We start from the raw sequence: 17,164 nt of genomic DNA on the forward strand, positions 1-17,164 counted from the left end.
TGGGAGGTACTGCAGTGAAAAGGAAAGTAGGCTACAGGAGCTAAATCCTGTGGGAGGAGGGCTTCTCCCTTGAGGGGAAAAAAATGGATCATGAACTGACCAGATATTCCAAACTGAATTTCATAACCAAAACATTCTGTATTTTACAAAGAATATTATTAGATACTGCTCACTAGGATCATGGTGGCTAATACAATTTATTTAGAATATCTTGGTCTCTAGCCAATTGGTCATTAAGCCCTGAAGTCCGCTAGATCATTACCTTGTTTTCATTCAACTGCACAATTTTCATCTTTTTTTAAAAATAAATATTTGGAAATATTTTGCCTCACAATTTAACTTCAAAAGAGGTAAAATCCGGTTATAGTGATTACCTAAAAATTGTTATTTGGATTATTTTCCTGATAGAGTATACATATTTTTGAAACACGTTGACTAGCAGATGGAAGTCGCATGTGTTTCTAATGGTTTCATTGCTTTTATTCATAATGGGATATGGACTTTCTTGTTTTCTTGTGCTATTTCCTATGGCAAAGCAAAGTGAAGGTTGGAAGCATTTATTGAGGAAATTACAGATATTGAGACTACTAAATTTTCTGAGTATTTATCAAAATCATTGATTAGTCATATAACTTTTTTACTTAAATCAAATGAAATTAACTTATAGTACTTCATATTTGTCTTTTACATTGCTGATTTTCATAAGCAATACATGCTCAATACATTTGTTGTCAGTAGAACACTTGACTTCTATTTTGCTTGTAGTGATGGTAGGTGTTCCAGTTACCATTTGCCTTAACCTTGAATATTTATCACATAAGAAATTTTTTGGTTGAAAATATTAGAAAACTCCATTTAAATCAGCTTAAGAAAAAAATAAAAAATAATAAAAAAATAATGGCTTAGATTACAGAATAAAAGAAACAGTGCTGACTTATTTTGTGGTTGAATTAAAATATGTCCCCAGGACTTGTGCTTTCTCCGTTTGGTTTGCTGAACAAATCTGGTCCACTACCATGCTAATTACCAGTTATCTGAACAGTCAATGCGTGTTTTAAATTCTTACTAAATGGAGAATTCACTTAAATAAATTCTGGGCACTGTGTCCGTCAGAGTTCCACCAGAAAAATAGAACCTGTAAGGTTTTTAAGAAATTAGCTTATGTGATTGTCGGGGCCCAGCTAGTTAGATGAAAATGCTTCGGGCAGGCAGGCAGTAAGAGCAGGCTGTACGTCCTGGACGGGGGCTGATGCTAGATGGAATGTCTTCTTCTTCAAAGAAACCTTGGTTCTGCTCTTAAACTTTTTAATTGATTATATCAAGCTCACTCAGTTTCTTGAGGCTAATCTCCTTACTTAAAATCAGTTGATTATGGATAATAATCACATATACAGAATATTTTCACCTTAACACCTAGGTTAGTGTTTCACTGAATAACTGGAGACTATACCTGGATAAATTGACATGTAATACTGAATATCATAGGAACTGATATTAGCAGGAAAAAAAAAAGAAATGACGATTGAGCAATAACCAATAGCCTAAGACAACTCCAGGAAAAATTCTAATACAAGCATGATTAAAACAATCTGTTCTCTTTGAAAAACTAATTGGCCTCCATGTAAGAGATTGGAGATTACTAAAACTGGGACAAGATTACCATTATTAAATAGGCTACTGTTTTTAATTATTTGACACTAACAAGAGCTTGTTACAAGACACTGCTTCTATCAATTAACAATCTGAAGAACTACCATACCCAACCATGCCTGTGTATTCATAAATTGTAAATCACACTTATTTTCAAGGATCTTGCTTCTTATTTTTCTCTAGAGATGCAGGCTGGATGCCTTAGAATCTCCTGTTGTATTCTGGTAACTTTGAGCCCAGTAGATACTAAATTCGTATTTCTAGAAAGAAAGAATGAATAGGGAGGGGACAGGAGAACTGGATACAAATATTTTTCAATATTTTGTCATTATTAATAATGTTATAGTGAATAACTTAGTGCATGTGTTGTCTCTTATCTGTGAAGATGCACCTTCAAGATAAATTTCTGGAAAAAAAGATTGCTGGATCAAAGGGTGAATGCAGATTGTTATATACTTCCTAAATTCCCACCATCATCGTTGTAGGAATTGGACATTTCAGCAAGCTCCCCAGGTGATTATTGTGCACAATAAAATTTAAGAAACACTATTTTAGAACATAGATAGTTGCCATTTTGAGTATTAATTCTCTTGCTAAAAAATGTGTGCCTGTATGAATATGTATTTGCTGCCATACCTGCCAGTTTGTGCAACCCTACGCAATTGTTCATCCCAGTCAAGGCACCCTGGTCTGGAAGCATCACACAGTTATAAAAGGTTTCTTTTTCCAAATGAGTGAGGACAGTCACTTCCTTTCACCAGCTTCATTTGGCCTTTGAAGTCGTAACCACACTTAGCCTGTGCTTGATCCGGTATCTCTACCTAAAAGTAAACCAAGACATTTGAAATTTTCATTTATGAAGAAGTTATTGCATTACAGAAATTTTGCCTAATTTTTTTCTAAGTATATCTGCCATAAACAGCTAGGAAAGTGAACATGAAATGAAGAAATATTTACCTGTTTATAGTGTGATTTTTATTATGTAACCATATGATTTTATCATACATTCTATTCCAACAACAAACTGAAATGTGCACACAAGTATAAACAATAAATAATGGACAAGAAAACTATGCTATAGTTAAAGTTTGTTTTGTCTGCATACTGTTTTTTTCCTCCATTTAGTAACAATTTAAAATAGAAATTGACAGCTAACTGGTAATTATCATAGCAGTGAACCAGATTTGTTCATCACTCTACAACTTCGTGTATATTTACCTTAGTTGCTTCTGAGACAGCCATCTGTGTTCTTTCAGCTCAGAAGAAAATGCTTTTATAAATTAATAGGACTTAAGTGCAGAAGTTAGGTTATACATCTCTGCATATCTCAAAGAGCAACTTTTTGACATCTAATATATCACTGCAAATATTCCACTGGTTTCACATTAATCAAGTATATTGAGCATGAGCTTTTAAGTACTGACATCCTACAAACTGACCCCTGCAGTAGTCCTAAGATAGCATTGCCCTTGGTCATGAAAAGTAATATGCCCAAACTATAATATCCACTCTCTGTATTAAATTGAATGACAGTCTGAGATCTCACAAGACATGCAGACTTCCTGAGAAGTCTGAAAGCACAATATATCAAGGATATATTTTATGAAAGTTACTATCCTAGAATGCTCCTCTCTACTCATCCTTGTGCCCACTTAATTAATTGTAAAGTCCTGTTGATCGTACCCCAAAATATTTCTTATATCTCTCTCCTCTTTTCCATCATTGCTCCCTGTCCTAAATCATAACTACGAAACTGAGATCTCCTTATCTAATCTCCCAACACTTTCACTCCTCCTTCACAAGGGAAGCATTGTATTCTTAAAATTCATGTTGATTTTATAAATGTCATCATTTAATATAAATAAGCAACATTTTGTTCGATTATAAAAGGAGATAGTCTAAACACTTCAGGAATACATCCAACTTGTATTGTAATATGGTATCTATAGGTAAACACAAATGAATATTGAGAAGATGCAATTTAAAATGAAAATTGGTCAGTCACAGGAATACCAAATCTTACCCTGGAATAATTACTACTTTCCACCAGTTCTCCAAAGATTAGTAGGTATATGCAAAAAAGACAGTGCAATTAGACTGTCTTTAGGCAAAATGTTAATTTATTATTAGCTAGTGATTGGGGTCTAAAGTAGAATTCCAGTGAGCTCTGCTCGATAAGGTGGAAAACTAACTTATTTTTCTGTGCTAGAATGTCCTTTTCCATATGTGTTGCCTCTTTAACCTAATTTTTGTCTGAGTATTAGATTTTATTATCCAATATGAGGGAGTCAGTCTACAGCCTACACACACACACACACACACACACACACACACACACACACACCGTGGTGGGGGGGGGGGGCTGAGTGTAGAGAGAATGAGACAAACAGGCAGGCATAAAATACTTTAAAAAAGCAGATATGAACTTTGTTTTCTTGGAGGTTATAGTCTACATAGTAAACAGATCTTAAACATATCATTGTGTATGTATGTGTGTGTGTGTGTGTGTGTGTGTGTGTTTTATGCAAGTAAAATAAAGAGGGTATTATAAAACAAAACAGAATGCCATGAGATTATATCAGGCAGACCTAATTGATATTGGAAAAGCTCGAAAGGTCTTTCACAGGAATTGACATTTAAGTTGAAAACTACAGCCAATATTGGAATAGCATGGCAGAAATTACATTCCAGGCTGTGGGACACATTTTATGAAGTGCAGAAAGGAAGGAAGAAAATACATGAATTGTTTAAGGAACTGAAAAATAAGCAAGGTATTATAAGTATAGAAGGATACCACTAGATGCCCAAGGTATTAGAAGTGGGGAAGTTTACAACTAGGTGAAGCTGGAGAGATAGGTAGGGACCAGACCATGCTCACCATAGTGTAATGTTAAGAATATGAGGTTTTATTCTGATTGCTATCAGCAGCTACAGAAAGGTTTTATAATACGTAACCCACTTTTCATTTAGATATGATCTCTTCAGCTACTATGAGAAATAAAAGGAGCAAGAAACAGAGATGAAATATAAGTCCCCAGGCAATAGACGATGGAGACTTGGTTTAGGAAAGAGGTACAGCAAAGGAGATAAATATATGGATTTGAGATAAACTTGAAGGTAGAATTGGCAGGACATCGTGATGAATTAGACATAGAGGATAAGGTAGAACAAATGAAGGATTAAATGGCTGGTTTCTGGAATGAGCCATTACGTAGAAAGAGACACTCTGCCAAAGTCGAGAAAAATGTAGGAATACATTGGATAAGAGCAAAACTTTAATACTAGATATATTAAATATATTTAAATTTGAGACAACTATATTCATGAGTTAGAAGCTGAGAAGGCAGATTAAAATGTAAGAGTTATGATCATATTAATGAAAGTCATTGAAACTTTTAATATTTTTATGAGATAATTTAGATATCCCAAGTATTAGAATATTGGTCCTGATACAAAAAGAGGAGGTGGAAAAAGTAACTGAAGAAAATAATTCAGACAGGAAGAACACCCAGAGAGTGCTAAAGAAAAGAAAAGTCAAAAGGGAGGAAGGGATTAACTGATTCTATAGAGAGATCAATTAGGACTGGGAAATATTTGGCAACCTCTGTAAGTAAAAAAGAAAAAAAAAAGAATGGTGGGGTTGGAGATTGGAAGACATATCAGTGTGGAATGACAAGTGATTGAAGGGAAAAATGAAGTCAGCTTGTACAAACAATTTTTTGGAGAAGATTGGATGTGAATGGAGCATTGGAGGAAAGGGCTGTAAATAAAGGGTGGTTTGAGGTTAAGAGAAAAGTTTTTTTGTTTTAGGAAAATAAATAGTAAAGAAGTTTATTATAGCCGAAGGTAAGATTGAGTAGAAAGGAGAGGCTGAAAATACAGAAGAAAGGGGAAATTGTTGAAGACAAGTTTCAGAGAAGGAGATGGGATGAGTATATGTATTTTTGATTAGTATTTGCCAACACAGATGGGGGATGTTTCCTTCTGCATTACAAGAGGGCAGGGGGGAAGGAATTGATACAGACGTAGACAAATGTTAGTTGGGCCTGTAGGAAAACAAATGAATTGCTTTTTTATATTCTCTAACTTTTCTATGAAGTAAGAAGCAAAATTGTCCTATGAGAGTGGATTGGAGTGACTTAGAGGGCTGAGATGGGGATAGCGCAGACGAATTGAGAAACAAAGTTGAAGGTTGGCTTTTGGAGAGAAAATCGAGAGGGTCGATGGGGACAAGGTCACAATGAAGTCAGAGTTTTTTCAGTGAGAGCACCTGAGTAAGACAGAGAGCAAACATACAGTCAGATGAAGAATCAGATGCTCTTTGTGTGTGGGGGGAGGAGCGGGGCTGTCTCTTTTGGTGGAGGTATAATTTCTGGTGATGATGAACAATATACTTTTCATCACCATGGGAATTTGTGGGTGGATTGTAGGTATCGGAAATAAAAGTCCATTAGCAGAGAAGAGGTCCAAAAAAACAAGGGAGAAAGTTGTGGATCCGTTAAAAGTTGTAGATACTGGAATCATAGACTTTCCTGGTTTGGAGTGGTTAGCAAGAGAGAGAGCTAGGTGCTGAATCTTAAATAAAAATAATGAATCAGGGAAAAGAAAACAGAATTGGAAAGTTGGTTTATGATTCTTTGAGGATGGGTGCTGTAGTGATACAGCCTGTTGGCAAGACCCCGAAAAACCAGGGGATGCTAAAAGATAAGAGGAAACTAATATTCTGGAGTGAGTATTGGGGAGGGCCCTGATTTTACATCTACAGAGGTACTTGTTAGGAGTCCACATTTTCAATGACTACTGAAAAAAGATGACCTCCGGAGATTCTAAGTTTCAGTAAAGGCAAAAAGGTGAAAGAAATATTGAGAGCATAGTCTTAGGATATTGGGGCATTTGTGATCACGGAACAGGAATGTCAGAGGGCCTGTCAGAAGGGTTTGGGTGAAAAGAGAGGAAGTATATCAATGGATGTTAGGCTGCACTGCACTTTGAGCATAGACCTGCATAAACAGGGGTGAAAATGTTGAAAGATTTTGTATTTGGTAAAGATGAGTTTATAAGGTTTTGATTACAGCCTGAGAATAAGGGCTTCCAAGTAGTTGAAATGTTAGGTCAAGTATGTCATTATCTTTTAGGTGGTTAGATTGGCTGTTGCAGTCAAGTGTAGCCATGGGTGGTGAGAATGAGTTGTGCATATAAACCAAGTAATTCTTTCTTTGGAGAATAGAAGTTGTGATAGCTCATAAGCAAGTAAGGTAGACCACACTTTTTCTTACTAATAAGGCCAGTGCTCCACTCTCAGAAAATGACAATCCAGGGAAAGATGATTAGGTCCCCTTTCCCCATTAAGTCCCAACCTATGTTAAACATTGATGAAATACCTAGGTGACAAAGATAAAAAGAAAAATAAATAATAATGTGTAAATCTTTCTATTTCTCCACTATTTTATCACTCCCCTTTTACAATTGCGGATTCATTACTCTGAGTTAACTACTGGATCTCAAAATACAGAAAATGAAAAAGTAATGGGAGGAAAACCCATGAGGTTAATTCGGTTAAAATAATAAGACAAATCTGAATCATTGTTGGGGTGAGGTGAGGATTGGGATAGCGAAAGTAGGTATTGAGTATTTGAGTTTGTGAGAGAGTTTTGTCAGCTTGCATTGGGAAGGACATCTGTGACTTGAGTAATATATTGAGTTTAAAACAAATGAAGAAAAATGATTTTTTTAAAAATGGCTGTTCATTAATATTTTCTTTGTATTTTCATGGAGACTAGAAAATATTTCAGAGGCTTTCTATCTATGACAAATTGATATATATATATATATGTATATATATATACACACACACACATATATATATGTACATACATATATATACATATATATGTATGTGTGTGTGTATATATATATTTAATGTGGTATAGTGCCAAGATGGAGTTATATGAGGGTTACATGTGAAATTTATAAAAAATCATTGCTTTATTTAGTTAACATTTCAATATAAAATGTATCCTAAAAGAGTATGATTTTTTATTGTTCAAATCTTCAGAACAAGGATTATCTAAATCTTAAAGTAAAACATTAAGCAATGTGATGATTTACTCATGGAACTTTCTATCCCAAGTATGGAAACCTACTGAAGCTAGATCAAATGTAAAGAGATTTCCCAAGGACAGGAAGATTTCCCTAAGGACATGAAGTACAGATGGATCCCCTGGGGCCTGGAGGACTCCTTACTCAGGAGGGGCCTTACTCAGGACTCCATGGCTCCTTTCTTCCCATCTCTTTGTCTCATGGCTCCTCAAATTCTGCACAGATGCTCCAGTATTCCTCCTGTCTTAGCACTCCACTCCCACCCCACCTGCTCATCTTACCTGTGTTAGCACAGCTTCCCACTAGGTGAACTCCACACTTTTTGTGTTTGATTTTTGAGAGACAGGGTCCTCATGATTCAGCTCAGTCTTTGATTCGGTTCTATCACATGTTCCTCCTTGGTCTAATTGTCTCTAAACAGGAAGAAGAGGGATGATATTGGTACATAGGGCTGCCCTGCTTGGAACACTAACTGGTGAGGCAGCTTTCGATAAATAAGGATGTTGAATGGGTCAGGCACGTCGACTGACATATCTAATACGTATACACTTTTGGAGGAATCATTAGTGGGAATGTTTCCAGAATATAGAGTAGCCAGCTGAGAGCAAGGATCTGTATGCCAAGTTTAATTTCTGTATGTTTATATATAAACTGAAAACGAAGTTCAAGAGAGATTTTTCAAACAATAAAAGCAAAAACCTCAACCAAGTGAAAATCAATAAATAACTGTCTTGAATAGTTTTGGCTAGACAGAGAAAATAGCTTGATTGTTTATCATCCACATCACTTAAGTAGCAGGAGCTAATAGAATTTGAATTTAAACATCTTACTACAAAGACTCATTATCTTTCAGAGTAATTTTGAAAATATTTTAATTACTCTGTGTGAAAAATTGTTTTCTTGTTAAATTTTGTATAGATGATGGAAGAAAAAAAAACAGTTGTATTGCTATTGTTGTTATTTGGATAATACATTTATTTTAAAAACAAGACTGCAAAATGGAAGTTCTTAAGGTAGTCCTTGCTAAGGAAAATATATAACTTTTTCCGGAAATGTAGTTATTTACATTATCATATGATTAATAAACATGATTGTTTGCTAGGCCCTAATCAGAACACTGATTTTTTGTTTATTTGTTTGTTTTTAATTTTGCAGTATATGACCTCTTAGTTTCATGTCTCACTCTCGTCTCATCTACTCTATGTAACCAACATCTTGTTATGTAACCTCATTTTTAAGCAGTCAAAATGAATGCTAAGTCATTTCATTGTGGGAATTCTCAACATTTCTAGATCTTATCAGGAAGCTCTAACCTAAATGTTAGGGGTAAGAATGGTGACACAAAACCAGGGTTAACCATGGACTTGAAGGATATGGACAGGATTTTGATGTGTTAAAATTCCCCTTTGTCTTTTTGGACAAATTAAAAAAGTGCATCATTTAAAATGGATTTTACTAGCAAAAGTATTATTTTTATCAGGTTAAAAAAAATCACACATGTTGTAAGTGTGTGTAACAATTGCTTTGCTTTAAAGTGTTGGGATGATTGGAGCCTTAAATCAGTAAGCACAGTGCTCTGTCACTGTCTGTGAGGGCAACCTTTGTGACTTTTGATTTATGTCAGGCAAGTTTACCAACGATACCCAAAGTTTCTTACTATCTTCAACTATATAAATCTTATATATCTATAGTAAATTAGGGCTACTCATTATAATCAACAAAAATGTCAGATAAAATTAGTTTCCCATAGCTGATGAGATAACGAAGCCAAAACGATAAACTTCTATGAACAACAGATGCTGAATTATAAGAATAATGAGCTGGATGAATAATTGGAAGTTTGAAAGAGATTTCTGTTCTTTATAAAAATATCTTAGAAGTAGAGACAGTAGTTGGAATCCAGTTTTACTTTAATTTTATTTATTTATTTATTTATTTATTTACTCTTAATATTTACTGAGTCATGAATGGATGAATCATGACATTGCTAAAAGAGCTAAGTTGTGCACAAACTTATACATACTTAAATAACAATGACGTATTTCTGTTATGAATCAAAATATTTTTTATGACAAAGATAAAAATAGAGATGACTCTAAGGCTTACGTGTAATTGCAATATTGATTATATAATGAGAAAATATCCTTTTTGTATTAAATCATTTGGCTGTTATAAAGATGTTGAAATGCATTTGCAACATACCATGTTAACTCACAATGTTCTGTCCCATATTGAGTATCGTAATGAATTATACATAAAATGCTTTGCTGCATACCTATAATTAGTACATAATATGGATATAATATTTTTAGTAAGTTTGTGTTAATATGAATGAAATAGAATAACATTCAAAAATAATTGAAGAACAAGAAAATAGCAATCTCATTTTAATGTCTCCCCAATGCTAGAGAATAAAAGATAATTGATACCACAGGAAAGAACAGGGAAAGAAGAAACATAATATTGCAGTCCTGAGGGAATGAGGCACAGATTTGGGGATGATGGAGACCATCCGCCATGAAGAGTGCTACACTTGGGGCCTACTAGAAGCAGCATAGTATACTTGGTTCCCAGAGGGATGAGATGCTGAAAGCATGACTGAGAACCCTGGAAGTTAGCAAAGTTAAGTGTTCAGAAAATACTGAATAAGATAGAACAAAGCATATTCCGAATTACCATCTGTGCTCCGTTTTATGGAATTTCTGAGGTGGAGCACAAACTTACCCATGGTTTCTAAGCCCAGGGACAGTAACAATAAAGTATAAAACTACCGTATTTCAGTTCAGAAGGCATAACATAATCTAATTATGAAAAAAATCAGGAAAAACTCAAAATAGGGATATTCTTCCAAACAACTCATGTTTACCCTTTAGAAATGGTAACATCATGAACAATAAGGAAAACTACACCACTGTTCAAGATTAAAGGAATTTGGAGAGAAAAGACAATTCTCAAGTGCAATATATGATGCTGGATTACCTTTTGAATCAGAAAAAGGAGGAAATTTTACTGTATAGAACATTATTGGTTATCAGTCAAACTTTGAATAAGAACTATGTATTGTATCAGTGTTAAAAGTATTGATTTGCATTGGTGTACTGTGGTTATGAACAAACAATGTTCTTGTACTTAGGAGATGAAGGCTGAAGTATTTAGGTGTAATGGATCATGATGTATGCAATGTACTGTCAAAAGGATAAGACAGTCCTAGAAATAGCCAGAAGGACAAACTGTGAGCAGCTGGTGAATATAGGTGAAGGGTATAGGCATTCTAACAACTTTTCTGTAAGTTTGAACTTATTTCAAAATAATGGGTTAAAAATAAAAGGTGTGACAAACCTTTGTGTTTCAGCTCTGATAATAGCTAACTCTATGGACTTTGAGCCTGTTTCATCTGTAAAATAAAAATAACCTGTCCCTTCTATTTCACAGGTAATTATAAGGATAAGTGAGATAGTAGGGTTCACAGAGCACTACTTTTATTTTGAATGTAGACAAATAGTTTAGAGGAGAGAAAAAAGTGAGTTTTCAAACAAGCTACACTTATATCACAAATTAAATTTAGTTAAATTTTATGTAATTTAAAACATTAGCTTTTGTTTATTAATTATAATCAGTCATTAATTATGATGCCTCAGTTAAAGATTGCCATGGGCTGAAGCTTTTCTCTACATCTGTAGTAGGACACTTTAAAATTAAACAGCACTAAAATAAGCAGACAAAGAAATATCTACATGATCACGTGGCTGTGGGTACTTACTGCTTGCAGTTTTGTGGTCTTAGTGCTATTATCTTGGAGAACATATCCATTTATTTAATTTCAATTGTAAGTGAACAGAGCTCATCACAGTGTTCTGAAGTCTGGAAAGTTCAATTTGGTGTAAAGAACAACTTTATATCTCCACTGGGCACTAGTTATTCGGCTCTGTGCTAGGGGATTCTTTACTGTTTCTTCAGTGCCACTTCACCTACCCAAACTCTTCCTGTTCTTTTGATTTTACACATCCATTAAAGCAGTAAAATTCTGATGAATTGTATATTTATACTTTTCATACTTTGGCTGAAACTTATGCAACCAGTTGTATCATGACCTGGGACAAATATTAGAATCACTTGCACCAATCTTGCAATAGTAAGTCAATATCACTGAAAATCTTGGAAAAATAACTTACGTTCTCCTGACCTCCTTCTTCATCACCTGGTTCATTCTTCTTCCTTAACTGAAGTTCTCAAACAGAAGTACCAAAATTTCCAGGATTTAACAAATACCAAATTCAATGGTATCTTCTTAATCTAGTTCCTCCCTCCTCCTTCTTCTCTCTCTCTCCCTCTCCTCCTTTTTTTTTTACCTGTCTTCTTTCTTCCTTCCTTCCTTCCTTCCTTCCTTCCTTCCTTCCTTCCTTCCTTCCTTCCTTCCGTGAAGTGATTGACCCATCCAGCCACCCCAGTCCTTTATCCTGGAACTTTTCTTCATTAGGTTTCTGTGAGAGTGTGTGTTGTCTTTTTGACCACAAGCTCTGATCTTACTTAATAGCTCTTTTTTCTCCAATAGCATGCCTCCAAATTTATTTTCTTGGCACTCATCTGTTTTTTTCTTTTGGGGTCATATGTAATTAAATCATCTCAGGATGACTTCAGAAATGTATCTCTCTCTTCAGACTCACCTTTTGTCTTGAACACTATGTAGATAGTTGTAAAGACCTGCTTCATACTACGGAGTCTGTATTTATCACACTATGCATAATGTGCCTCCGATTCTCTATGCCAAGAGCCAGGCTACCTGTACCCCCCAATTTTTTTTCATTTCTGTGAAATGGATTAGTCAGAAAAGGAAATTATAAAAGGAGAGATATTTTGGTATGAGATGAGAAAGAGAGCTTCATGTAACAAGAATAGAGGGCAGTGTTCTACAGCAAGGGAGAGAGAAACTGGGTTTTCCTTATAGCAACTTAACTTGAGCTATGAGCAAACTGGTTTACAATTGAAGAAAGAGGAGATGCAAGATGGAAGTAGGAAGAGTGTGTGTGTGTGTGTGTGTGTGTGTGAGAGAGAGAGAGAGAGAAAGAGAGAGAGCGCGCGCACGCCTGTGCTCAGGAGCAGAGGTTTGTAAGGGTAAGTAATTTACCCTTTTACTTACTCTTTACTAGAATAGAAAGCTCTTTACCTGAAAGAAAAATCACTGAAAAATAATTTTAAACTTATTTTGAGAAATCGATCATTCAGGAACATTTTGGGGAAGTAAACTCATAATAAAATCTGGCTTGCACTATCACAGAACATTAATGTTTAAAAATTAGTCAAAGCCTCCCACAGCAGAAAGAGCTCAATTCAAGTCTAAATAATGCTTTTGTAGCTTGAAAGATACCCCATACTGTTAGATCATCAAAGATGTTGAGAAAAGTAACTAAAAAACTAATTCACCAAGTTTGTAAAATTAAATATTCTATACTCTAGGTAATCTTAATATTGCTCAGTCACTGTAAATCAGATTATTCTTGAGATTGTATTTAAGTCAAGGCAAATGGTCTTCTATTTACAAATGTAATTTAATCTCATGAGCAGATAATCTCGTTAAAATATTGTCAGGTTAATTGAAATTGATTTGTGTTTACTAAACATAGTGAATACTAATCAAATATTAGATACTGAAATGTCAGAGGTATTTAAACCTTGACAGACACTATTAGTGCTTCATGAAAGGATTTTTTTTTTTTTGTCTCAGAGGTCAACATTGCTTTTCAGTCTTTTCTTTTAAATACATAAGGAGAAAATGAGGAGAAATGGCTTACATTTACTTCATGAAATTTTGTGTTTGGGGAAGATTGGGGAGAATTTGGGGTTGGCTTTGAGGGAATTATTTATGTTTTAATTCCACTGCTACAAATAGCACATTTGCTTTTCCATCTGTTTAATTCCAGTCCAGGTTTACTGTTCTTTGCCACTCATGGCATCACTAAGCTCCACAATAGCTTCTATAAGAGACAGACATTAGCAATCAATTTGAATAGCAGGTTGAAGATAAAGCCTGATTGCTCATGTGCCCTGGCCTGGTGACTTGGCTCATTCTGAAGCTTTTACCAATAGCACAGAAGCCGCATGCATCTTCTGTGCTATATGTGTGTGGCCTCTAGGAGGCTTAAAGAAGCATTTCCCCTAATACAAAAATAAAGCCACCTGTGATAATTCATGTTGGAGAAATTTTGCAGTTGTTGGTTACCCTGTTCCCTTATGCCCTGCAATATTCATTAGCAGATTTCTCTGTTTATGAGTGATATTATATGGAAATGGTTATGGGAAACTAACAGATGTAACGACTGAAATAAAATAGGAGAAAAAGTTCTGTTTTTTTTACAGATGGTTCTATTGAATACGCTTTTTTTGCCTCCTCCTCGACTTTAACATCTACTTTTCTTTCAACAGAAAACTTTTCTTTACTGACTATGGGAATGAAGCCAAAGTGGAGCGATGTGACATGGATGGGATGAACAGAACAAGGATAATTGACTCAAAGACGGAGCAGCCAGCTGCACTGGCATTAGATCTAGTCAACAAATTGGTTTACTGGGTCGATCTTTACTTGGATTCTGTGGAAGTCGTGGACTACCAAGGAAAAAACAGATATACTATCATTCAAGGCAGACAAGTAAGTATAATTTTGTTAGAAAATGCAGCAAAGGTAGTAAAAGGAGTGCTATCATACTAAAAAAGAAAACTCAAAATCCCAATGTTGAAAATTTCTTATGAAGTCAAGCTGCAATGCGTCATAAGAAGTGTGATGTATTTCCTATATGACAGAATGTTCTTTTCACAGTGCATTTCATGTGTTAGAGGTGCCTCTCATTTCCTCCTTCCCTCTGTTAAAAATAAAGCCCACAAGGCAAAAATAAAACCGAAACAACAATTGAACAAAAACAAAAATGTTGTACTAGTCAGAAAGGAAAGCCCTACAATAGGATAAATGTTATGGACTACTGACTAAAAACTAATTGAAGTAGTTTATTCATAAGGAACTTATCTATGATTTGTGTCATTTGGCATTGGAAATATTTTGCTAACAAAAGCAGATGTCTGCTCACCAAAGTATCCTTTATTAATTTAATAGGTTGGATTAAATTTTGCCTTCTGATGTATCCAAGTATTTCCTAAAATGAGCATTCTGTGAATGTCACCAAAGTCAAACATTTTCCCATCTGTATAGTTTTTCCCTGTTGAATTACACGTTTTTTTGTTTGTTTGTTTGTTTTTACAAATAACACTCAGTAAACACCGTAAGGAAATCTCTAAGTGGAAATGAGCCTCATTTACTACCGTACCTTTTCAAATTCAATTTTAGCTCACTGATTGCACTAATATCATGTGAGATTCTCATACTGTGGAGTTGAAATATGTGAATCTCTTTGCTTTCTTTTATAATGCAAGACAAAAATATTTTGTAATTATCCCTAAAAGTGACTTCTACTTTTTAATCAGCGCTGAACAATGAAATTGTTGCTTGGCAGATAAACAAATGCACTAATCTGGGTGGTTAAGAAAAAAATAAATAAGATGTCCACTATTAGAAGTGAGGGCAGATTTTTCTCAACTTCAGCTGCCCTAAAAACCTTGATTTCTTTGGCAGGTTTAGGGTCCTCTTTAGAAGACCTAATCTCTAAAATAATTATGATGGACCTTTTTTACCTACACATAATTAAAATTTTAAACCTTGAAGCAAAGTTAAGAAATTGAAATGATTTCCCCCATGACTGAAAAGTTATTTTAATGTCTGACATCTTTAATTATTTTTTTTTTTTCCATTTCTGTTGTCTGTGTTTTGGTGATCTGCCTCTAAGTAATCCAACATAGATACTGTTTTTGAAGTATTTGGGCTGTAGAAAGAATGGTTTATCTAGCACTTGAAGCTACCACCACCTCTTTTGGGGGTAGTTGGAAGAGCAGGCAGCAAAGTACTTACTTTATGGGGAACAGACCCTTCTGAAGGAAGGCAGGGAAGCAGTGAGTAAAATTTGATCTTTACTGTGTTAACATGTTTTTTTTTACTATGACCAGTTGACCTCCCTAGTCATGCTTTCTCTCCTGGAATATGGATTGGAAGTAAGGTAGAGAGCAATGTGGGTATGTCACAACCATCCTAGATGGATGCTCCCAGGCTTTGAGCAAAACATATATGAGATTAATGATAATGGAAAAATTCAGCTTGTTTATAATGTTTATAGGGAAAAAAAAGATTGCCCACGTCTAAATTGTGCCACAGGTACGTTTAGTTAATATGATTATCAGCTGTGTGAAAAATGGTGTTAGTAAATACATGTATATTTACACACACACACACACACACACACACACACACACAAACACACACTCTTAACTGTAAAGTAAGACTCACATAGAAAAATTTTATTTGGGCATTAACATCAAATGATTTTCCCCATTAATTCCTTTTTTTTTTCATTTCTAACCTAAACATGAAGAAATGAGATATCCAAAAAACAACATGCAAAAACCAGTCTTCTTTTAATCATTTCTCATATAAAAGTATCAGAAATAGTAATGTTGAATCCCATATACTAGGGAGATAACAAATCAAATGTGTTTGCTTAGAGTACAAAATTGACAAGATTTTCTGTCTAAAATAGAAATTGTGTTCCATAGAAATTTTTACAGTCAAGCCATGCATACTTTCTCAAATGATATTAATTACAAATCTATACTAACAATGCACTAAAAGTACAGTATAATGCCAAAGATAAGTGACAAATGATTTTTCCTTCATATCTCTATAGCAAATCAATTGACAGCTCTAGCATACCCTGGAGCAGAACCATTTATATTAAGTAGAACACAAGGAATGCCCAGAGGCAATGTGCCTAGTGTGTGTCATCATCTGATAAAAATCAGTATACTCATTCCTCAGTACACTCTGTATACTCTGCTTTACTGGACGCTTTCTATCCCTCCCCACAATCCCCAAGACCTCTGCCAAGGAGGAGGTTTGCCATGTCAAAGTGTCATGATAGCAATGAACATTGATTTTCTCAAAGCAAACAGTTCCATTTCCATTATGAATAGCCTTTAGAAAGAATACAGTTTCTGAGTAAAAGGCTGACTTTTCATTTACAATTATCCCAAATATGTGATTTCATTATTTATTATTTTCCATGATGGGCAAGTATTAGTCTCAATGTAACTTGAGATTTAAAAAAAAAAAAAAAAAAAAGGATTTTTGAATTTACAAAACAAATTTTCAAAGGTGCTTTCTTATCATTCGTTTCACAGGCAGAGCTATATTTTTGCAGATTCTACAATCTGTGACTATATGAACAAGCAGCCCATAAAAAATATCTCAAATTTTATATAACAGTGCCATAAGCATCTTAATGAATATGCTTAAAAGTTTGGTTCTCACTAGCTTTTGAAA

The 17,164-nt window shown here is 34.6% G+C and overlaps 1 protein-coding gene across 1 annotated transcript in view; it reads left to right on the forward strand.

The window, feature by feature from the left end:
* LRP1B (LDL receptor related protein 1B) overlaps positions 1 to 17,164 on the forward strand; it is a 1,793,989-nt gene that overhangs the window by 997,334 nt on the left and 779,491 nt on the right. The window contains exon 8 of the mRNA XM_033112843.1: positions 14,170 to 14,392. Coding sequence (XP_032968734.1) covers positions 14,170 to 14,392 — 223 coding nt within the window. The remainder of the gene's footprint in view (positions 1 to 14,169; positions 14,393 to 17,164) is intronic.

The sequence above is a fragment of the Rhinolophus ferrumequinum genome, chromosome 8, assembly GCF_004115265.2.
Source record: "Rhinolophus ferrumequinum isolate MPI-CBG mRhiFer1 chromosome 8, mRhiFer1_v1.p, whole genome shotgun sequence".
Taxonomy (NCBI): domain Eukaryota; kingdom Metazoa; phylum Chordata; class Mammalia; order Chiroptera; family Rhinolophidae; genus Rhinolophus; species Rhinolophus ferrumequinum.